Source organism: Cimex lectularius, unplaced genomic scaffold (genome assembly GCF_000648675.2).
Source record: "Cimex lectularius strain Harlan isolate CLEC.00 unplaced genomic scaffold, Clec_2.1 scaffold219, whole genome shotgun sequence".
Classification (NCBI taxonomy): domain Eukaryota; kingdom Metazoa; phylum Arthropoda; class Insecta; order Hemiptera; family Cimicidae; genus Cimex; species Cimex lectularius.
This window is the reverse complement of record NW_019392873.1, coordinates 419,232-445,150: the sequence shown is the minus strand read 5'-3', so window position 1 is coordinate 445,150 and position 25,919 is coordinate 419,232. Positions and strand designations below refer to the sequence as shown.

At 34.5% G+C, this 25,919-nt stretch overlaps 1 protein-coding gene across 6 annotated transcripts in view; it reads right to left on the bottom strand.

Moving 5' to 3' along the window:
- LOC106667909 (limbic system-associated membrane protein) overlaps nt 1-25,919 on the bottom strand; it is a 400,209-nt gene that overhangs the window by 32,089 nt on the left and 342,201 nt on the right. For all 6 annotated transcript variants that reach the window (XM_014396178.2, XM_024228913.1, XM_024228912.1 and 3 more), the window contains exons 8-9: nt 14,466-14,640; nt 12,318-12,520 (exon numbers count right to left, since the gene is read on the bottom strand). In XM_014396178.2, coding sequence (XP_014251664.1) covers nt 12,318-12,520; nt 14,466-14,640 — 378 coding nt within the window. The remainder of the gene's footprint in view (nt 1-12,317; nt 12,521-14,465; nt 14,641-25,919) is intronic.

Genomic DNA, 25,919 nt, shown 5'->3' with positions numbered 1-25,919 from the left:
CGTTACCATTAAAGGTTATATTTGCGAAATGTTCCTTTCGGAATACATATATACTTATCTAAAATGAGCATTGGGTGGGAGGATTCAGTGCGAAAACCGACACGGATAGACCTTTGGGATAGTGGCAGAAGTCAAGATCTTGTACTCTCTCCAGGTGCTCTATATCACAGGATCTCGGGCCGGAACCAAACTACAACTCCTATCGCTCCACAACAATTAATTATTGTTTAAATGGAATCGGTCAAGCCCTTGGCTGACTTCCAATGAACTTTATGTTCTCTGATTTTATACGGACTATTTTTTCCATCCAAAATTTAAACGTAAAATTTTGCCTGATAGCTTCTACATTTTACGGCTTAATAATTTTCGGCTTAATGTTATCTCAGAGCAAAACAAACTTCGACAATCTTGTTAAAAGGTTAGCGGGAAATCTCGTGAGTTTAGCGATAGGTGGTTTAGATTTGCGCCAAATAAATCAGTGTTGCTATTTCACTGGCACAAACGGAGCAGAATCACTGCGCCGCCCTCAACTCACGGTATTTCAGACGAAGCTTAAACAAAATAGGCATTGCTCTAAAGTAACTATGGACAAGAGAGAGTTAAATTATAACCCGAATATGAAAAATCTTATATTTAGAAAGTATAACAATCGATGCAAGATGTGTGGGGAGACGAGCTGTGTTGGAGATAGGAGATTCCACGATGGATCTTTTGGATTGGCGCTAAAAACATCAGTGTTGCCAATACACGGGATGGAACATAGAAAGAAAAACACTGCACCCGCTCTAAACTCATGGGATTTGCTAAGCATTAGCAAAATTTGTCAAATTTATTATTAACCTGAGGCAACTTGGGCAAGGAAGGGTTAATTTTGTAGTTGATAATCTGAGAGTTGAACTAAAAGCCACTTAAGTAGAGAGGAGAAAAATGTATAGAAATGTGAAATATTTTGAATTGTATTTCTTACTTTTCATATTTTATATTATTTCGCACTTTAATTATTCATTTTTTAAACTTATATTGCATTTATCAATATGGGCTTTGACTTATACTGGCCAATGATCATATAGAATATAATAAAATATTATTTAATAATTTGGTGTATCAGTTGTCTAGTTGTTTACATTTAAAATTTTAATTCGATTTTTGCATTAATTCGAGTAAAATAATCTTATATATGTAATAAATAAACACCAACAACTAACAAAAGTACTCAATTTATTTAGAAATCGTGAGATGCGGTCTGGTGTGATGTAGGTTTCAGAAAAACATTTTCTTTATCATGCCAACGTTTCGACCTTTATTGAGATCATCTTCAGGCCCTGGGATTTACAAACATTGTTTACATATAACAATTACATTTTGGATGTGGAAAAGTGAATTTATACAATGCAAAATATATTTTTTATATATATTCAATCAAAGTATTTCTACTCACTCAACGTGATTGTCTTCTGTGTAATTGTGCCATTCTTGCGTGTCGTGTCGAGAGTGCCAGTGAGATTTTGCTATTTGTGTTTATTTACGTTGGATTTTGAAGGGGTGGGGAAGGAGATGTCGGTATAGAAAAGACATTTTTGTATAAGGCGTCGGCTTCTTTGAGGTGAAAAGAGCCAACGAAGGGAAAAAATGTGTTGGTAATGGTTCGGCCAGATTATCCTTTGAGGATTATATAGAAAGGGATAAAATAGGAAAAGGTAAGCTAGGTTGTTGGGAAATTAGACTTTGTGAAAAATATTTGATGTGTGGAATGTAATGTGATGATATAGGTATGTTATCTGTATTGAATTTGATTAATGATATTGGCGTAGCTGCAACTGAGTTTACATGTATTTGTTCTGTAATTGATGCTGTGTTTATCTATGTTTATATAAACCATTTCTAAGAAATTACGTTTATGTTTTTTGTTCTGCGTGTAATACTTTTGGATTTTTGAAGTCGAAATTGTGTTGGTGTTCAAGATAGTGGGTAGCGAGTGCTGTAGGATTTTGCTTAGGTTTTTTGCAATCATAGATATGTTGCTTTACTCTCTTGTCCAGATACTGGGATGTAAGACCGATATAAGTTATCGGAAGAGAGACAACTTCAAAATAGCTTTCAAAAATTATAAAACAATTGAAACACTTTTTTCCAAAATTAAAGATCCCACACCAATAACAAATAAATCTGACGTAATCTACAAGATCAACTGTTTAAACTGTCCGGCAACTTACATCAGTCTTACATCCCAATATCTGGACAAGAGAGTAGATATGTACCTGGATATCTGGATAAAGAAAATGTTTTTCTGAAACCTACATCACCAGACCACATCTCACGATTTCTAAATAAATATCGATTAACGGTCACTAATCACCACACGAAAGTATTGAATTTATAACAGGAAGAACAAGGTACAATTGTTTTATTGTTTACTAAAAATAGTTTCGGAGAATTAACGAATAGATAGATACCATATATGAAAGGTATTACTTGTTAGATTTTGATTATTATACCGTGTTATTATATTCAAGAAAATATTGTTTTGTATAGTTATTACCAATTAAAATTCAATTACCTTTGCCACTGGATTTATTACGGTTAAAGAGGTGCGATGTTTCCATTTTTTCCTCTCTATTACTTTTGAGAAAGGTGTGAAAAGACCTTTTTATGTTTTATTCACGTTATTTCAAATTCCATTACATTATCCGTCCACGGAGAAAATTTTTCGTCTTGTCAAATCGCTCAAACCGTGGGTAAAAGTGACTGAACGCATTATGTTTAGTTCTTTTAAACTGATGACATAAATTCAGATTTCGCGATCGGCAAAATTTCGATACATTCCATTTTGTTTTAAATCAATTTGTAATCAGCAATAACTTTTGATGATATTTAATGGGAAACTTCGAATAAATAAGGAAACATTGCTTGTATTGATTCATTACATTTTGAACTATTATTGGACAGCCATTTTTACAACATAACAAATTATTATTAGTAATTATAGCAAACGTTTTTTAAATTAATTTAAGCCCATACAGATGGCACGACCAGATTAAATTAGATTAGATTTGTTGAGCTGGCAAAAGAGATTTTGCAGTGTAACCACCAGAGAGAACATTATCTTACTCCAATGTGTTATAGCTCATTGTCTAATTTTTAGGCCATGTTCCTACGGCGTGTTGCTTGGTCCGAAGTTTGTCATACCTCACGCCGTGAGAAAGTAAAGTACTCGTTACTGCTCGACGTAGCCGTTTCTCGTAAGTTGTCAGTAATTACTCTAACATCAGTGCTTCAAGCTCGACGGATAACTATCCTCAGTACGGCTTGAGCACCAATTCCTAGAGGTTTTTGAAGTTGTACAGATTTATTCATTGTACGAATTCATTTTTCAACATATATAAATAGCGCATGTATACTTCCGTTGATATTTAGATCAAAACTGACTCGATTAAAAAAATGAAAATTGGTGACTAGTTGCCGCTCGAGATTCGCTAAGTCCCGAGTCTTTCCGCTCCTTGGGAACGGCTTGAAATGAATACGATACAAGTCTGTGTACGCTCGTCAAGCCGCAAGCAGGGACTTCAGTACCAAGTAGGACCAGGGCTTCAAGATTTTTATTATCCTATTCAGTCATGCTAGTGGCTCCTCAGGTACACATTTGCTTGATTGAGCGTTTCATTGTTTATTTTGACTTCACAGTTCCACATAATATATGTACTGTGGTTTCGTTCTCGTCTTATCACTATCTACATAGAAATCTTCTGGCACTAATACTTTCATATGCCTATGAATTCTACAATGTCCAATAATCGGATAGTCAATAAACCATCCTTCTTTTTTCAAGTTTTACCGAGAAGGTTTGTAGTATGCAAAGACTAAGCCCTTTTGACAGCTCTTTCTGTCCTGGGGTATTATTTTTCCATTTGAGCTTTTAATCTGATCTATTTGTTAACTCACAGTTTAAAATTTTACAGGGATTTTAGTTTTATAGGTTTTGCAAGAACCAACCAAAGAGGATCTTTTTTCTAGCCTTTTCTGTCCTGCTGAAGATAGGTGCCCGGGGAGTTGGTGCCCGAGTGGATCAAAGTCACGATAGTTCAAGTGGTTAGGGCAGCGGCGTATTGAACCGAGGTCGTGGGTTCGAATCCCGCTCGAGATACTGACTTTTTATCTCAACCAAGACCTTGCATAGAAAGAATAATTAATTGATTGAAAGAAATAATTTGGTCAATTGAAGAGGGAAACGTAAATGGATTAAAAAAAAAGTAAAAGAAGTATCACTACACGAAACTGCTCCCCGTGGCCACTTCATAAGCCGCTGAGAATCCAATCCGATTACACGACATTGGAAAATGGCAAAAAAGAGGGAAAATTCGAACGGTTGTAGGTTGAGATGGAGAGTTGGTGTCCGAGAGGATCGGTCACGATAGTTCAAGTGGTTAGGGACGCGGCGTATTGAACCGAAGGTCGTAGGTTCGAATCCCGCTCGTGATACCAACTTTTTTCATCTCAACCTTACATAAGAAGAATAATTAATATGGCCAATTAGACCGCTAAAAATAAATGGATTAATATACATATTCAGTCGAATCTCGATAACTCGAATCTCTGGAGAAATTAAAAAATTCGAGTTATCCAGTTTTACAACTAATTCGAGGTATTGAGCCGGCTAATCCAGTTGCTATGCGCGCTTCTGGTGTAGAGCACACCAAGTTAAAAAAAATTCGCTGGTCGCGTGGGCTTACAAAGAAAATTCGTCTAATCAAGGTTTTCATTTTGATATGTTGATTTAAAGAGGTAAAAATGCAGGCAAAGTATATGAAAACGAGAATATGAAAAATAGTTATCAAAGAATCCGAGTTATCGAGAGTCGATAGTAATTACTGTTAGTAATTTATGAGTACATCCTTAGTTTGCGTTTAGTGGGAAACTTTAGTTTAACGGTTAATATTTGAAATTAATTTTTTTTGTGTAGTAGAATATGTGACACATATATTCTATTATTACAGATATCACATGCATTTGCAGATTCCATTTCCCTCTTCTAAAAACTGTTGTTTAGTTCCGTTTCTTACTTGGCTATAAATGCCAGATGCTATATTATTTTGTATTATATTGAGTCGGATTACAGTAATTTTATGAGCTGACTGTGGCGAACATTGCCGATATTTATGAGAACCTAATGTCTCCGTTTGAACCAATTGTTTTATGCTGCTAGTGCACATACATATGTAGCAATTACCTTTTGGGTACCTACACGTTACCTTTAAAATTACCGTCAATTAAAATCCTATTTACAATGTTTTGATTAACAAATTTACTCGTGTAAAGGGCCTTAATAAAGAGTGTAACGCGAGGGTAAATTTTTGTCGTCATGAGCGGATGTCTTAATTTTGGCTTGGACGAAGAAAGAGGAGCTAAAGAATGTAATGCGATCGGAACGGCGAGGAGTCGAGCTTGGAAAAAGGTGTTCGGAAGGAGGTGGCTATGTTTCAATTCGACTTGAGATAGTGGGAACGTGCTTCCCTCTCCCTTTTCCAGGGCTGGGCTCAATCTTCAATTGTTTCCCGCCGCCTTCCACCTTCCGGGAGAACGTGACCCGAATTCTCCTCTTCCCGTATGTCATATATTTATCCTATAAATATTCCCAGGGAGGCCAGGGAGAAGGGACCATGTCAGATATAATTCTTACGAGCACCGACAGGCCTTCGTTCGTGGGGTTGAATATTATCCGCATGATTTCAGATGTGACGGCCTTTTTTGGATTTAAGGCTGTTAGCTCTTAATCAGCCCGGGGTGCGTCTGGAGGCTCGTCGCCGGGTATAAGAACGCCGTTTCGACCTTTTTGCGGTTCATTTTCTAATTAAGGGAAAACTCGTTTGAAGTAAAGTTTATATTCGAATTAGAACAAGTTCCAAATGTTGGATCCGATTTAAAATAAAACTTTCAACCTCGGTTCCTTTCTTTAAAAGTTGGGCTAGAGTCAGAGTCGTTTTCCCTGAAAATACCGTTGCTATCATTAAAAAATATATGTCATTAGCACCCGAGCCAACTTCTTACCTTAGCGAGGGTTCTTAGAATATTTACAATGCCTCTTTTCCGTTGTAACTCCTTTACAAAAACAAAGGGAAAAACGAATTAAAACTGCTTAATAAGAAAATGATAAACAAAGTTATACAAAACTAAGTAAGGATATAATGACAAGATGTGAATAATAAAATTTTATTAAATGCATTTTGTAACTATAATATATTCAGTGTACTTTCTTAAGTTTTCCCTGGGAAATAACATAGTTCGATTTGGATTCAATGTTATTAGTGATCAGCCCTCAACCTGTCAATTGTACAGTGTGCCCTTTTTAGATGATCTGGTTGAATTTCTCTTGAACCAATGACGCTATAAAAAAGTGTTTAATATTTCTTTGTCTAGTTTCAAAATTTTACCTTTTTTTGGGAAAAAATTATACAAGGTGCGTCAGGCCCCCCAGTACAACTTCAACATTTCAAACATGACCCATGGTCATATAAACCCCCGGGACTTTTTCCTTACAGTGATTACTGCCACCTTTCATACCATGTTGAATAATTTTTTACGCTGAAAATGATGTATTCGGATTTTAATAGGTCGAAAAATGACAAAAGGTTTGAAAAACGCATTTTCTTTGTTTCGTTGTTAATTCCAATAATTTGCTTTTTCACTAAAGTAAACATTAATTGCATTTATTGCTTATATTTTGTCTGCCGAAGAGCACATTTTTCAGATAAAACGAAAGTTGATATGTACGACTGCTTTACTGATAGTGGTGGTATTACGCGTCGTGCAGTCGAGATGAAAAAGTTAGTAAGATTCGAAGTCGAAGGTCGTGGGTTCGAATTCCGCTCGTGACACTAACTTTTTTATTTCAACTGAAATCGTAAATAAAAAGAATAATTACTTTTTCTGTCTGTTCACGAAAATCCGAATGCCTCTTTCCGAAATGTTGGAAGGGTTTTATGTTTAAAAAAAAATAAAGTACAGATGTACTCCGGATTTCCAATTTTAAGCCGTTTCGCTCCGGGTTTCCAATTTTAAGCCGTATCGCTCTCATCTTGTCCAGGGACTTCGGAACTCTGATTATGACAGGCGTCTAACGTTCTTTGCACAAATGTAGATTTGGGAGACTGAAGGATAGTTTTATCATACATCCTATGGACTAATGAATCCAAGTTCACCTCTAATGGCAAACTAAACCGTTGGAATTGTCGAACGTAGATGTTTTCAAACGTGGGCAGAGGAAAATCCGAGAATTTCGTACTCTTGTCATCCAAGTGGTTCACAATATCAACGTTTGATGTGGTCCTCTCGGAAATGAATTAATTGAGCTTTATTTCTAAGAAAATAATTTAAATGGTGCTCAGTTCCTCCATTTTTGGGTGAGGTTTAACCAACACTACTGTGCCTCTGCAACGACAAAGAAGAAGAAGAGCTTGAAGCATGCCCCGAACACAATTCTTTGCAGGTGAGACGTTATTTGAATCGTCAATTCCCAGATAGGTGGACAGGACCTCATAGTCCGATTTGTTGGCCTCCTCGGTCACCCGATTTAACCTCACTTGACTATTTTCTGTCAGGCCGTTTAAAACACAGTGCCTATGCCAATCGTAACACAGCAACCTCAGTTGAAGAATAGCGGCAAAGGATAGAACATGCTTGTCAATCCATTTCCCTTAGCTCTATCGCTCTAAGCACCGGTGAAGGGTGGTAAAAAGAGCAGATCTTTTAATCTAACTAACTTCCCATCTCAACCCCACCTTTCTGAATTTTCCCTCCTTTTTGCCATTTTTCCGAGTTAGTGTCCGAGTGGATCGAGGTCACGATAGCTCAAGTGGTAGAGCAGCGGCGTATCTAGCCGAAGATCGTGGGTTCGAATCTACCACTTGAGCTATCGTGACCTCGATCCGCTCGGACACTAACTTCCATCTCAACCTCACCTCTCGAATTTTCCCTCCTTTTTGCCATTTTTCAAATGTCGTGTAATCTATTTGATTCTCGGCGACAAATGGAATGGCCACGGAGAGTTTTCGTGAAGATATACTTCAGTTTAATTATTAAATCCATTACAGTTCGTGGTCCGATTGACCAATTAACATTTTTCAATTAATTAATATTTATGAAAGGTTGAGATAAAAAGTCAGCGTCACGAGCGGGATGGAGGTCACGATAGCTCAAGTGGTAGAGTAACGGCGTATTTTAGCGAGTAGCGGTTCGAATCCCGCTCGTGACGCTGACTTTTTTTTATCTCAACCAATACCTTTCATAAATATTAATTAATTGAAAAATGTTAATTGGTCAATCGGACCACGAACTGTAATGGATTATATATTATCTTAACTTTGTCATTTTTGACCAATTTAAAATACTATTGTACCATTGTTTTCAGCGTACAAAATCATTTAAAATGATGTGTCAGGATGTTTAGGGTCGTATTTGAAATTTTGAAGTTGGACTGGGCCGGCTAGTAAAAATATCTATGGATGTTGCTAATTAGAAAGGAAAGACTGTCCCCATGTCAATCTTTTGTGGAGTATACCACCATCAGAACTTTGAAAGATTAGTTAAAATTTTAAAAGGTTAACCAACATGAACATAATTTTACCCTTTTGAAACCTATGTAAAATAAAAATGAAAATTGAGATGGTAGATAGGACATTACCAGTGCCTTTAAGTATAATGGTTTCCATTTCATTACACTTGGAAACATGTAAAACAAAGTATTATTATATTCCAAAAATTGGTATTAAGCTTTAAGCCTGTTTTAAAATTAGGTTGATTTATCAAACAGTCATCTACGTACAGTATATTATTTTATCAATGAAATAACTTCCAATTGAAATCACAAATAACATGGATTGTAATCAAACATCAATTTAATTTCCTGCTATTCCACACCAATAAACACATTTTACTGCATAACGGTCGTAATTGAAGTAATGGAAGAGAAAAAATGAATTACCGGAAAAAATTATGCCTGATTAATGTGATAACTTTGAAAATAAATGAAAATTATTCTCCTTTTCGTTTGGAAACATAATCACAAAGAAAAAGAAAAACTAATTTCTGATAAACGGGATAAGATTATATCACTAAAATTTGTTATAAATTATACCGTCAAGTTGGAAATAAACAAATAGATATCTAGTTAAAAAATGGGGGCAAATTTTTCAGAGGGCGACTAATATTTCACTTAATCGATATTGCTCACATTATCTCCGGAAATTATTAATCACCACAAAAAAATAAAGATCGATAATTACAAAACCCTTCAAAATTGTGCAAAAATTCAAGTGCTGGATTTTTGAAAACTTATTTAATTAAATTGTAATTTTTTGAAAGTTCGAATCTTTAAGTAGAAAGTTACAGTGATTGAAAAAAAAGGTCACCTATCGGAGCTGCAGTTTAAACGTAGACGTAATCAGATATATCAACAGCAAATAAATAATTTAAACAATGGTATTATTATTTCATTGAGTTGGATGTAATGAAGGTGAGGTGTTCTGAGAGTTTGTTGTTTGTATGTAAATTAGCATTGTCCTTCCTGGAAAAGCAATGTATGCGATAGGATGAACAACGTTGTCAATTGTTTAAATCCACTTCTGATTAAATATTTTCCAAATGGAAAAAATATTGTCCTTTTAAGCACTAAGTGTTTTTTTAATTATTGATTTTACTATCAAGAGAGGCCATTGGAAAATCGTTAGAAAATTGTTGCACAATGGCTAATACATAGGACCTTTTTTCCACTTCTGTTAATTAACACAAAATCATTTTTCGATGGCGAATATAAAAAGCAGATTATTACATGTGTTTGTTGTCTGGTGTGTCCCCGGTTTACCAAAAAGAAAAGTTATTTTTTTATCAAAACTTATATATCGTTTTTTATATATTTTAGAAACCTTCTTGTTAATGTTATAAATTGAAACGAAAACTAACAGATTAAAACTCAAGAGAATGGGAAATCATTCCTCATATAATTCAGAATCAAACGGCGCCACATTCATTAATAAAATTCCTGATGATTACCATAATTAAAAAAAGATATTTTACAAACTACAAAAAAATACAAAACAAGCCCATTTGATTGTTGTTCGGATGAGAAAGATAGTTATTTACGTTGTCTAGGTTAGGTTGAGAAATTCCCTGTTTCTATTCATAGTGTGTAGGTTTGCACGAGGGACGAGACACAGTTGAGTGGTCTGATGTCGAGTTCATTATCTTTTGTCGGCTACGTGCCGATGAATGTAAGAATCGAATTCACTTGACTTGACATACCTCTATCGGAGGTTTTATCCAAATGCACTAAGCTGTCGTTACCCAATCGGATTTTGTGCACACAACTGGTGGAAATATCTTGACGTCTTTTTGTATATGGGTGATCTTCAAAAACTGGTAAAGTTGCTAATTGCAGAAATCACAATATTTCATTCGAGGGGAGAGAGAGAACGAAATAAAGAGAGATAGGTAGATAGAGATAGGGATAGACAGATAGAGATAGAGATAGAGAGAGAGAGAAAGATTGATAGATAGATAGAGGGACAGAGATAGATAGAGATAGATAGATAGATAGAGAGAGAGAGAGAGAGAGAGAGAGAAAGAGAGAGAGTGATAGATATATAGCAGACAGCTTGACAGGTAGATAGATAGATAGGCAGACAGAGAGAGAGAGAGAGAGAGAGAGAGAGAGAGAGAGAGAGAGAGAGAGAGAGAGAGAGAGAGTGAGAAAATTTACTTATTTATTTATTAAGCATGTTCCACACAAATTTCCATACAAATATTCCATAGGGGAGTCGGTGGCCGGTGGACATTTCTCTTTCTTAAATAAATTAACATTAATAAATCTAAAAAGTTGGTTATTGTTTTTAATTAAAATTAACAAATAAAATAGTAAATATTTTCTACGTTTATATTTAACAAAACTTTAAAATTTGTACGGTATAGTAATGGAATTGACTCAAAGACAATTGATTAAAACGGTAAGATTTGTAACAATAATTTATCCAAATCTATTGCCGAAACAATGTTCTCATGCCCGAGCATATTATCACTTGACACCAAATCACTCTTTTTAAGAGGCCACTAAAAACACAAGAAAACATCTGTTGCATATGCCGATCTTCTCGGGTTTCCGTATCGAAAGATTGAATAGTTGATTTCACTTCTCTGAATGTAAAGGGTACATCGTTACAAATATGGGCGGGCTGCTTGGCTTCCTTCCATAATACGTTCTTTATTAAATTTTTCCATTAATACATTTAATGTTTCACTCATAGATTTCGTATATCTGCCGTTTTTCTTTCGCAAGTCAGTAAAAACTGTTTAATGTTTATATTTCCCGGCTGTTAACTTATATACATAGTTCCAAGGTTGGTATTTATTGTTCGCTTTGCAGTAGTCTTTTCAGGAGATAATTTTTTAATATCTTCTTTTTATATTTAATCTTAATCTGGGAATATTCATTTCTTCTGATATTTCTGAGATTTTCGTCCTTAAGTATGCACTTTGGTATTGCTTCTTATTATTAATTTATTTTCTAAAGTTTTTCTCAGCCTGTTATTTGTTCCACCAGTGTACAGTTTTGTAGTTTTTTTTACAGATTATCTTTCAATAATAGTTTTACCACATGATATTTCAACTATATGCATAAAAATCTTCCATTAATTTATTAAACTTATATACATTTATCATGTAATTTGCTAACATATTTTCGTGAACCGTAACATGTTAAGTATATTTTTAATTCAATTTTTCAGGGATATTTCGCATCGGTTTCAATTTGCATTATATGTGTTGTATACGGGGGGGGGTATGATTCGACACATCAATATGGCGATCACTATTTTTGAAAAAAGATTTCAAACAATATCTAATTGTGATCCGAGTATCTCTCCTCTTTAGATACATACAAATTGAGAGAGATTATTCTTTATTCTTACTAAAACTAAACCTACATTGGACATCCTAGTAAGTGCTGTTTCATGGATGATGTTCATAAATTATTTCAAACAATATAACTTACAATTTGTATAGCCTGACAAAATATTTGAAGGGTATTTCAATTATGCCAACGGAAGCCCTGGTTAAACGTTGTAATAATATTGATATATTATCAGTGTTTATATAATGTTAAAACTCATTGTTAATGTATTTCCTTATTCGAGTAGGAGGTTTTTTCCGTTATTTTTGTTGGAATATGATTACAATTGTTAAACAAAGGAAATTTTTTCTTAAATTTCTATAAATTTTTATTAGGTGTTTTTATTATATTTTAATTAAAAATGGTTCAAATTGTTGTTACATACCCTACGATGGGGTCTCTTTTGTCCAAAATGCGGCTGGGTATAATGCACAGTTCCTGTCTGGGCCGAGTTCGGGTTGGGCACTTTTCTGAAAAAAAGCTTGCACTCTTCGATGGGCGTGTAGCTCTCCACCACCCAAGAAATGTTGTAACTGTCCCGCGACCTGCTTTGCTGGTGGCTTCTGAATTTGGCCGGGTTCGGCCGCCCTGAAAACACACATGGGAAATCAATATTGGAACAATCTAAGTTTTGAATGTTTGTAAATAGTAAAATCAACAAGGGAAATGCAGATGTAACGGTTCTAATTAGTAAATTGTAATTGTATAAATATTAAGGCGCATTATTCGTAAAATAATTCATATGGTAACATCAGAACTATATTTGCTGTGGACACCCTACTAAAACGTAGCAAGGCGTCGGGTAGCCTCGGGTAGCGTCGCATAGCGCTGCATCGGGTAAGTGTGTTCCCCGCTTTAGGCGTTGATACGGCGCTCATCACTGAAATGTGAAGGTCCCGGGTTCGAATCCAGCGGCCCTGCATTCGTTGACGGTTGACCTCTGCTGTTGCGAACCCTCGTTAAAAAAAACAACTGACTAACAGATTTTCATTTTCACAGTTCGAAATAAAACTAGATATTTAAATTAACAGTTTAGAAGGTACAATATTTGGTCTGTGTAGTGGGCAGGTAGTGTTGTTGAGTGGCGCTACAAGTTCATTAAAGACGTTTATCTAACTTCATGATGATCGGGAAACAATGCCTATTCCTGATGCTCGAGCAACTCACTCGTTTTGCAATTTCTCTTTCAGCATTTCGCTTTCACTTCAAATACAAAAGCCGAATCAATCTCTGTAAGGCTTCATTGTAGACGAATTCGGCTCCGATTTATTCTCGTCCGAGCGGTTGTACCAGAAAATTATATTCTACTGTAATTTTCTTTGGGTTCGAATCTGTTTTTACGGCAAATTGAGTGCTGGGGGGGGGGTAACTCCTCGTTTTGCCGTTTCGTCTTTCGATTTGAATTGGAATCGACGACTTTAATTAAGCTTTGCGCAGTTGAACGAACTTTAACCGAATAACGGTGGCCGGAAATGTGCGAATTGTACCGTTTATCCGAGATGCGGAGTCGCTCGCTCCGTGGACATATTGAAACCGATGAAGCACAACAGAAAAAGCAAAATCGGCCTAAATTAATTAAACATTTATATTAAACAAATCGAAATAAACAGAAAGTCCAAGAGAGAGTATTGCATGGAGTACTAGGTGTAACGGGAAAGTGAAATATCGCTTGAACAAGATATAAAAGGAAAAGTTTCGTAAACATTCTCAAAATAGGGCATTGATTAGCGTACATTTATGTATTAGTGTGTAGCATTATTAAGCTCAAGATAAATCTAAATGGGTGTCGAGTGTGATGAAACGATCATAACTAAATTCTTATTATTAACGGTTTAAAACAATTTAATAATTATTTTAACTAGCGCTGATCTGGTAATTAAGACTTTATAATTTGCTTATGTATAATATCTCAATGTAATAAAACCTTTAGCTTTGAATTTTGAAATAATACAACAATTTATATCTGCGCTTTTGTATTTTCATCTCTCTCGAAAGTGAGACGGCTTATTTAAAACGAAATGTTGCATGAATAAATGTAAGAGATGTATTTGTTTTTTGTTTAAAGGACAAAGAAAGACGGATGATCTGGTAAAATAAAATATTTCTTGGATGGAAAGAGCCTAAACGTCATGGTTGTCATTGTCTCTCGTGCACTCCAGTTTTGAAATAAGATTTTAATTTTTACATTAAATATCTTAAAGTGACAGAAGAGTTTAAAAAAATATTTTCCAGGAGAGAGAAAAGGAACCACCCTGGCATTCGCCCGTCTTCAGGTGAAAAGGCCAGGAAGAAAACCTCGCAAATAATTCATAGGCCGACCTCGGAGGCAGATGAATGGGGAATGATGGAACTAGGGAGCTTTGAAAGTTGCAATCGCCCTGAGGGTGTATTCAAATGTCTGGATGTATTCAGCCACGTGCATGCAAAAGGTAGTCCTTTTACTTCCTCTCTTAATTCTAATTCAACAACGTTAGTTTTTTCTTTTTCAAAAGCCCCATCCCCGGACTGGTACAGCGTTCCCCTAGCTCCTCACCTGATAATTCGAGGTACTGTTTCGTCTTTCCGATCCCGTTGTCGGCCAGGCAAGAGTAATTTCCAAAATCGGAAGCCTGTACTTTTCTTATTATAAGTGTATTCCTGCTTCCCCTAACTTCCGTGATCCGTCTCTCCGTCGACGCCAGCCTTAGGGTGTCTTTAAACCAGACAACCTGCAACAAAAAGAAAAATTCAAAACTGTGTTAACAAAAACTTACTAAACAGTTAAAAATCCTAGTTGGTTTTTGAGAAATTATTTCATTTTACATTTTTTAGTGTTAACTTTACTGTCAATCAAATAATCTTATAGTTTGGTTAGTTGTACTACTGAATATTTATGACAAGCCTAATTCATATGGCACGTGCACAATGGAGTGTATGCCTTTGTATTTTTCTGCAATTAATAGTCTTTTTTTGCATGGAATGTCTAAAAGTTAAATGCTACCCGAAACAAGTATAAAATGGTATCTTTGAAGACCAATACATTAACGACAGAAATAAAGATATGCAGCACCTTGATATTTAAAACGAACGAAAATTAATGTAATAGAGAAAAATCGCCGGATAACAATAATTAAACAACGAATCGAAAAATATATTTTCTTATAATCTTTATGTAAGATATTGGTTGAGATAAAAAAAGTCAGTGTCAAGAGCGGGATTCGAACCCACGACCTTCGGCTAAATACGCCGCTGCTCTACCACTTGAGCTATAGTGACTTCAGCTTAAGTGGTAGAGCAGCGGCGTATTTAGCCGAAGGTCGTGGGTTCGAATCCCGCTCGTGACAGTGACTTTTTCATCTCAACCAATACCTTACATAAATGTGTGGTGTTTAGTGACCGTTAGTCAATGATTATTCGGAGATCGTGAGATGCGATCTGGTGTGACGTAGGTTTTAGAAAAAACATTTTCTTTATAGTGCCAACGTTCGATCCTTATTGAGATCATCTTCAGGGACTGGGATTTACAAACATTGTTTAAATTTAACAAATACATGTAGGATGTGGAACAATATAAATTTATACAACGAAAAATAATTATATTCAATCAAAGTATTTGTACTGACTAAAGGAGTTTGTTTTCTGCGTAATTAACTCACAGCGCAACTATAAAGATGTTTTTCTAAAACTTACGTCACACCAGAGCGCATCTCACGATCTCCGAATAACCTTACTTAACGATTAATTAATTGAAATAAGTTATTTGGTCAATCGGACCACGATATCTAAAGGATTTTTCTTATAATCTTCATCAACGTGACGATAAACAGGTCATTTTATATTAGGTTTTAGTTAAGTCTAAATATTCACCAACAATTACAATTATTCATTAATCGTTAATTTACCTAATTCTCTTGATATTACTGAAAACCAGATTAATATGAATATTGTTTGAACAAGGCAGCAACCCATATAAGTCCAGGTCTAGGAAAGCAGTTGTCAATATGAAAGCATCTACAATCAAACAACCGAAAACTAATAAAATAAAAGGCAAGCGCGATTGATAGTAGATTCTTGTCAGGTCATTAGTATACATTCACATCATGTTTGTCACTCTCTAACTGGGCAAAGTGTATTGATTCTATATAAACATTTTCATTTCGAGCGTTTTACTACGTAAACGAAATTGGAAACGTGTTTTTATCGAAATTCATCATTTTGAGTAACTGTAAGTTATAAACTACGAAAACTGAATTGTTGCCATGGCGCGTGATATTAGAGAAATCGTTATATATAAATATAATATAAAAGAGAATCACCAACAATAGAAGTAAAGGCTGCTTGCTGACTCATACCAATAACTCTCCTTTGATATCCTGTTTTAATTAATTAAATCCATTTCAATCGTATATCTTTCTGTGCAAACGAAATGTAAAAGCGAACGATACAGAGTAATGAATGTGGGAACAGCGGATCCGGGTGCCTTATTTTAATTAAGTAAAAGAATATGTATTCCTGAGTGAAAACCATGGTTCAATATAACCAGATATATACATGAAAATCTCTCTCTACATCAATTTACTAATTATTTAGCGCTCAATCTATTTTAAGTGTTTACAATTTTAATCAGGTTTTTATTGGTTAAATACAGCTACCATTCATAACGAGGTGATGAATTCTCGTTAGTTATTACATTATTTAGATAGAGATTAATGTATAATAAGGAAGAATTAATTTAAGAATATTCCGAACTGTAAAAAAACACTTCTGAAAGGTAAATATCCAACATGAATTATGTAACTGTAGTGTTTAAAAGGTAAAGAGAGTTAAGTGAAGCTAGAGGGTAAATGAGTATAGTAAATGAGGTATAGGCCTAAGGGTTATTGTTTTGCGTAGGTACGAACCACTGGGTCAGTTGATTCCGAAGATTCGACTTGTAAAGGCGTTGTTTAATACTGTGAATTTAACCTGTGCATTTTTGGTTAGCTCGAGTATGGGATTGTCTGTGTGAATTTTATATTTTACGGTCTGTTGAAAACTATGTCTAAGAATAAGACTGATATTGCCTCAACGGACGATCTCAACTGACAAGTTGTTGACGGAATTGGCTCGCTACCGGAGTTCCAACACAAACTGCCAAAAAACTCAGTCGCAGCTACTCTAATATCTTTAATCAAATTCAATATAGATAACATACATATATCATCATCACATCACACAAAATGTATAGCATATAAAACAATCATCACATTCCACACATCAAACATTTTTACATAGTCTAATTCTTCAACAATTTGGCTTTCCTCTCCCTAATTATCCCCGTCTATATAATTCTGAAAGGATAATCAGGCTGAACCATTACTCACGTTTTTGCCATCGTCGGCTCCTTTCGCCACAAAGAAGCCGACCCCTCATATAAATGTCTTTCTATCCCGACTTCCTTCTCTGCCCCTTTAAAATCCAAGGTATATATACATAAAACAGCAATATCTACTAGCACTCTCAGCACGACTCATACGAATGACTCATCTACACGGAAAACAAACTCTTTGAGTAGGTACGAATACTTTGATTGAATCTAAAATTTTCTAGCATTGTATAAATTCATTTTTTTTAATCTAAAATTTTCTAGTATTGTATAAATTCATTTTTTTTAATCTAAAATTTTCTAGTAATGTATAAATTCATTTTTTTAGTCTAAACTTTTCTTGCATTGTATAAATTTATTCTTTTTTTAATCTAAAATTTTCTAGCATTGTATAAATTCATTTTTTTTAATCTAAAATTTTCTAGTATTGTATAAATTCATTTTGTTTAATCTAAACTTTTCTTGCATTGTATAAATTTATTCTTTTTTTAATCTAAAATTTTCTAGTATTGTATAAATTTATTCTTTTTTTAATCTAAAATTTTCTAGTATTGTATAAATTCATTTTTTTTAATTAAAAATTTTCTAGCATTGTATAAATTCATTTTTTTTAACCTAAACTTTTCTTGCATTGTATAAATTTATTCTTTTTTAATCTAAAATTTTCTAGCATTGTATAAATTCATTTTTTTTAATCTAAAATTTTCTAGCATTGTATAAATTCATTTTGTTTAATCTAAAATTTTCTTGCATTGTATAAATTTATTCTTTTTTTAATCTAAAATTTTCTAGACTTGTATAAATTCTATTTTTTAATCTAAAATTTGATAGCATTGTATAAATTCATTTTTTTAATCTAAAACTTTCTAGCATTGTAAAAATTCATTTTTTTCTACATCCTACATGAATTTTAAAATTCAAACATAAATCCCAGGCCCTGAATATGATCTCAATAAAGATCGAAACGTTGGCATGATAAAAAATGTCAAATTAAATAAATTAATTAAAAAAAACATCACACCAGACCACACCTTACGATCCCCAAGTAATCATTGGCTAACTGTTACTAACCCCCCCCCCCACACACACACAAACTACAAAGTCGGGGCGAAAATTTCATTCTATTTATTAGCAAACAATATTGCAACAAATAAGCAAGTTACTACCTTTTTGACCGTAGTTGGAGATAAAGTTTTTGAAATTCTACGCGATCATTGTGATCCAGAGTGCGCAATAGATAAAACGTAACAAAAGTAGTTGAACATGTTACACAACCATTTCACTCTTAAGGATCAGCATTTCTGAAAAGCAGTGAATTTTATGCATTTCATCATTACGGAAGGTGAATCCGTAAACGACTGGTTCTTACGAGTAAAAAAAGCTCCCTGGGTAAATTTGGAAACGTTTTGGAGGATTTACAACAAACATCCCGAACGCTCAGTAGTCTGGGTTCCATGTTCATGTAACTAAACTTCTAATGGGTTATTATTTATAACCAATTAACCGGCCGGAATAGATTACAATATGTAAGGAGAGGTACCCTCTTGTTAATTGGAGAATAAATAATTAAAGCGAGATAAGGTCATGAACCGAGCGGTAAGCGTGTTTAAATGAGCGTAACATGAGTGTATGAAATTTTCAGAAACGTATTTTCGAAGGATTCGGTTACATTCCTATCGATACATACGATAATTGGGCTTGAAATGCGATACGGTGTAAAATAACATCCAAAAGGCGAAAAACGTAATGAGAAGAATGAGAGGGAGTTTCTCTACAATGGTACAATTTAGTACTGTCTAAGCTTCAAGTCAAAATTAAGTCGACAAACAGAAAATGAAATTCATTTTAATTCAGAAAGAAGTACCGAGAGAACACGACGGGTCCTCACCGGTTTAAATGAAATTTTTTAAAAGGGAATCTGTTGAATTCTTGACTCGGTTTTCTTTCTCTTGTGCATGTCTCATAAAGATAAATGTACGAGCGGTACTCCACGGCACTCCTTGAGCTAAGAATGCACGCCAGCTCACGATCTGACGGTTGTAAATCAAACCGGAAGTGAGCCTGCTAGGAGCTCGTCACAAAACGACCCCTTCCGGCACGCAGATCTACTATTTATTTCATTTACATTCTCTCACGGCCACTAAAGTCACAAAATTTTTAAAACAAAACCCTCCTCGAACAGTTTTTCCCCGTGCACTCAAGAGGTAAATAATAACTTTTCTTTCTCCGACGCTACCGCTTCTTTTCATACATAAAGGGAAACAATATGGCCACGCTACTCAGCAATGTCGGTCTAAATGTCGTAACAAGAATTTTTTTTGCAAGATTGCCAATTAACGTACATTAAAAAAAATTTAATTAAGGGTATAATTTTTTCGTAAATTATTTAATTTTCTTTATAGTAACGGCAACTATTTTTCAAAATTCAACGCGAATAGAAAACAATGAAAAACTGATTTTATTTACACAGCGGAGAGTGCCCACCATAGAATTTTATTTTATAGAGTGAAAGGCACTTGGGCTTTGTAAGATTCATAGAAGGTTGTTTTTCCTGTCTATTTTAGGGTGTACAATTAATACTAATTGAATATTATTTAGCGGAAAAAATCGTAAAAATTTTCAAGTACTGCGGTTTATTGTACGCCAATAATTTAATTGATTATGGCTTCTAACTTTGGATGGGGTAGTATAATTAAGATTTTTAAAAGTAAAGCAAATATGGTCATTAAAAATTTTTTGATTGGAGCCAGTGATTGAAATTTATGGCTGGAAGAATAAAATTACGTGTCTTATTTGTGTTGTGCTATTTTTGACTCGTTTATTGTTGGAGCATATCCAATGTTAAGAAAACACTACAAACTACAGTGAGAAGTGTTGTGAATATTAATTCTAGTAATATGACTCACGTAGGCAGCAATATGATAAAATTATTCACATAGTTTAATCTGCAACATTTGTTTTTGGTAACTGAACAGTCAACGGGCAATGGTATTTCACATCGGCAATAGAACAGAAGTCACCAGGCTAAACCTTTCTCCGATATGGAAAATAGGTTCATGTTTTATTTATGCCGAGTATGAAATGGTTTGAGCGGTTTTCAATGTGACTAGGAAAAAGCACGGTTTTATAATCCGTCTTCCTTACTCCGCCCCATTTAACTCTATCTGTCTATCTGCTTCGTTGACGTTCCCTTCGAGGGTCAAATACGTGAAAAATGGTTTGCCTGGAAACCAGTAGCTAAACTAGTTTTAGCCCAAGGTTTTCAACGCCAATAAAATTTATTTGTTGTATCATACAGCCGGGAGTTTAATATGTTAGGCAGTGCAAAAATTTGCCAGTATTGAAAAACACTCCTATAAATTTATCCTGAATTTTTGTTGGTTTCTGCCAAATCTTTTTCAGATTTAATTCGACAGATATTTTCACACAAAAACACCTAAATAAAAATTAGGCATTTTAAAAATAAATTGCCTAGGGAAATCTGTCAGTTTTTGAATTTTTACATTGTTCATATTTAATTTTCATAACACAATTAATGGATAATTATATAATTTATCTTATGCAAAGAATAATTATCATTTTGAAACAATTTCATTTCATCTTGTAATACCAAACAAACATATTTTACAAAATTACTGACAAGTTTATTAAAAAAGTTTCATTAAAATCGGCGATCCTTCGTCTGCAGCCTCCATCTATCAGGTTTTATTGTCTCTGGCTCAAACCAACGGAGTTAAAATATAGCTTACAATTACTAATAAATGATTGACTTAATATAAAATAATTGTTCAAATGTATTTTAATTTCAAAGAGAAGTACTCATACATGACAAATGATTATTTAGAGATAGGGAGATGCGGTCTGGTGTGACGTAGGTTTTAGAAAAAGATTTTCTTTATCGTGCCAACGTTTCTATCTTTATTGAGATCATCTTCAGGGCTCAATAAAGATCGAAACGTTGGCACGATAAAGAAAATGTTCTTCTAAAACCTACGTCACACCAGACCGCATCTCACGATCTCCGAATAATCATTGACTAACGGTCACTAAACACCACACATGTATGATAAATATTTGTTTGTATATCAAAGATCGCGAAGTGGCATTTGCATTTGGAATAAACAAAAACTTAGAATAATGATCCAAATCGATAAAAGACTTTATCAATTTCGCAGAATTAAAAGTTAATTCTGGGAAAAAACAACATATATTTGACTAGAAAAAAAGTTTCATTAAATTAATTAAGGTTTTTAGTTGACATAAAAAAGTCAATGTCTCGAGCGGGATTCGAACCCACGACCACGACGATGGTAGAGTAGCGGCGAATCTAGTATTGCCAGTTCTAGTTAAGACACTTTGCCACTCAAGACACTCATCTGGTTAGACCTAGAGCTTCTGCATATATTAAAATAATCGTAAAATAACGTCAATGGTTGAACGCTTAGCATCGATTGTAACAGTTAATAAACCCCTTGCTGTTAAATTAGCGATGGAGTTATATCAAAGTTTTACGCCATATATTCAAATTATTGACCGCAAATTCCAACAGTTAATTAAATTTGTACGATTCATCGTCCTCGTGTGTCAAAATTGATCTAAACTGTTGTTTTGTGTTTTCAACATGAAACAAATAAAAGGAACGACCATTTACACTTGTGAAGCCCAGTTATTCAAAATGCATTAGTTTGTAAAAGCTATCGGTTATGAGGATGGCAGCTTGCACAATTTAAATATTTAACAAAAACAAACAAGCTGGGAAAAGCAAATTAGAGTTTTTTCTCTGACACGTTAGTAATTCACGAGTGTGTTGAGAATTACGCTTTTTATTTTAAATTAATTAACCACTCTAAAGCAATGCTTGATTTTACATTAATTTCGCGATGACGCTATTTTCTCATTTCTTGGCATTTGCCTTTCCTTAGTACACATTGTACAACCATGTACAGTCATCAAATGCATAGATAGCATTATATTAGTTATTAAATTCGCTAGTTTTCGTGGTCCGCTTGACCAATTAATATCTTTCAATTAATTAAGGTTTTTAGTTGAGATAAAAATGGCAAAAAGGAGGGACCATTTGAGGTGGGAAGTTAGTGGCCGGAGTGGATCGAAGTCACGATAGCTCAAGTGGTAGAGTAGCGGCGTATCTAGCCTAAGGTCGTGGGTTCGAATCCCGTTCGTGACACTGACTTTTTTTATCTCAACTAAAACCCTTAATTAATTGAAAGATATTAATTGGTGAAGCTGACCACGAAAACTAGTGAGTTTCATTAAATTTTATTAATTACTGGATATGAATGATTACATACTTTGAAAATCATTGCTACTGGCTCCACTGTTTCTTCACATAAATAATTAAGAGATAGTAGAGGCCTGAATAATTTTATAAACACTAAAATTGGTGAAATCTTTAAATTATTTATTATTTTATTAATTTTATAGTTTATTTTCTAATGTCGTAATGCTCTAGTGAGAAAAGGTATTCTTTGAAACTCCTTAAACATTTTGACTACAACTTTAAAACATTTTGCATTACACATCTCGATATTTGAAATTTTAATTCATAATGAATTTGTCAATGGTCGGTAACACAGTATAGACGCATTTCTCATTTTCCATACCATGTGTAAAGGTAATTATATGGATAACACACATAGCATGACATAAAGCACTCTTATTTTAATAATTTATTTTTAATTGAAATTTTTGTTTTCAAAACATCTGTCGCAAAATAAAAAAACTGACATATATATGGAATGTGTCGTTGATATATCATGGTAGATGTAAATATTACATTTGCAAATATGCGTTGAAATGATACATCAAGTATGGGACACAGTGCAGCGTTATTTAATTTTTGTTCGGCACTCAGTCAATTCGTTTTTGATCAAATTTGTTGTACATTCAAGTGTTCAAGTTATACATACACGCTTATAAATGTTTTATTTGATGTATTAGTATACTGTATTGCTTTATTAAAAGGAATGAGATTTGTACCGAAATGAACCTTGTTAAAGCAAAGTAAATATATATTAAAAAGGATAAACGAGCTTATCTTCGATCTATTTTTGTTTTAAATCGTGAAAAGAATAAAAACTCTTCTTCTTTCGTATCCGATATTTTAGCCGGTATATAGCCAAGATCATTTTGTAGAGCAACGATTGCTTAACGAGCTTTAGTAAAATGAGATGGGGTAGCGATTATCCTGGAGGCGTTCTGGCCGTATTTTATTTAGGAGCCTCCCAAGGGGTGCATCTGCTGTTCCGGCCAATTAGTTGCTCACGCGGGAAACAAGGTTGCCAGGGAGAGCCGTTTGGCAAGTTTCCATAACCGGGCCACTTAATGGGGCTTTTCTTTAGTGTTTATTCCCGCAGACGAGTAATAATTAAGCCGAGCAACAGGGGTGAAGCTCCTGAGACGTCCGGGCGTTAAGGCGTTTGGCATTTTTTAAATAGGAATAGTCATAATAGCCACAATAAGCCGTTGTTTTTTCAGATTGTCTTTTCTTGTCATAAGCACAAAAAAAGTTATCGTTAACCATGTTGATATATATGATGGTTTGTATCTCACTGAAAGACCATCAGACTTCACGAAACCGTTCCAATATTTCGTTTAAAGTAGTCTTTCTACTTCATTTCGACTTATATTCCAAACGTTCCTGTTCCTCCAAATGAGAGAACACGCATGTTTTTATGACAGCAGTTTTTTGTTTTTGAACACCGTTTGATTGATTTTTTTCTTGCCCCGCAACCGTCACACATTCACAGGAATACGTCATTATTACCGCGCAATAGCAACAATCACCAGCGCATACTGCATGGCCACAAAAGCCCAGTAGGATGTACGCAGAAATCGCGAGGTCACTTTCACTCTACAAAATCAACATTCTTTTAACCGGAACCCGGAGGAGAACAACCTCCCTATCCTGACATGACGTTCCTCTTGAACTCCTTTTCCAAAAATTCGAAGCCATTTTCCTTCGACACCATAAAAATCCCTTACTCGAAATTCCTTAGTCAACCTCCACAAGAAGAACTAGATATCCTTTTAAACGACAAACGCATCGACATAGCACTCATTACAGAAACTCAAACTCACGGCTAGAGGACTGCTACATTAAAGACTACTCGACATATCCTACAGGATACCGGGACAACACAGACCATGGAGGCGGCAATTCTAATCCCAACCTCCTTTTCCCATCATCTTCCCTCTTACTCCACTGAATATTTGCCGGCCAAGCAATCAACTTGTCCGCAACTGTTCAGTCTTTTGCAGTTGCTTACTGTCCTCCTGGTAACAACCAACATGGGTATACGGAATTGTATTATGGGGTTCAATCAAGCAGTCAAACAGACCAAAAGATCCAGTCACTGAAGTCAATACTTCGAACCATTTCCCAAGGTCCCTTCTGCGTTACTATTCACCTAGACTTCCAAATAACATTTGTTCTCGTAACCGGAAGAAGTCGATACAGTGGACTTCTTTAAAACCTCCAACCTCAAGTCCTACAAAAACCATTTCAACTTTTTAACCTGAGCCCTCCTAGACAATCCTCCAAGGCGCCTAAAGCGTCAATGGCCTCACGATTTCCTCTCTAGTGAGGAAAATGAATAGTGTTGTGATGGGGTATAATCAATGTATTACTTCTCCTCTCTAATATTATTATAATACAAAAATTATGAAGACAAAAAGTTGCTTGAAGCGCTTTGGCGCTGTTGTAACGTAATAATAATTTTGAAAGAAGTTTTTATGAGACTCGTGGTTCTCCATAGTCCATTGAAGATTCTTTTTCTTCATCTAATCTAAAATTTACGAACACACATACCCTAACCTACCGGGAGGTGAGGTGTTCGTCCGCTAATTAATCCAGGGCAGAACCATTAAAGTCATAAACACTAAAGACAGGATTTTCGTACAGTTTCAGAACATGCACATTGTAAATAAATTTAAAAAAATTCTATTTAACATAGTAAACATTTGTTTAAACTACAAAATTAATTCTTGCCTTAAACATTGATGTAAATGTTTAGTATATGATCAATTAATTAAATTTGCATATAGTATCAATTATTAATTAAAATATATAAATTTACATTTAAATGTTATAATTAAATTTAAAAATATACAACAAGATGATGACACTAAAGTAAGTTTTAAACTTGATCAACTGCGTATAAAAGAAAACATATAATATAAAGAACTTAAGAAACATCAACTTTAAACAATGAAAATTAAGAAAACAACAAAATACAACTTTTTCCCGTAGTAAATTAATATCTTCTGCGTTGATTCTTCAGTACATATTGTTTTGCCCATTTCTGTATTACTTGTGTACTGCACAAGGGACATCACTGTGGCCTTTATTTGTTGAAGAGATTCCAATGGTTTGACTGGTCGACTGATTACGTTGATAATACCTGGCAGAATTAGCTCGATATTTGAACTTAAGTATATAAAATATTGATAATGGGTATTTTTATAAATGCTAAAGTCCTCTATTTATTTATTTTTATTTTATATATTTTTTTACGAGGGTTCGGAACAGAAGAGGTTATGTAAACCCTCAGGGTGCCGGTATTTTTGAAAAAAGCCCATTTGTAAGTATGTCGGGTTCGAATTAAGGGCCGCTGGATTCGAACC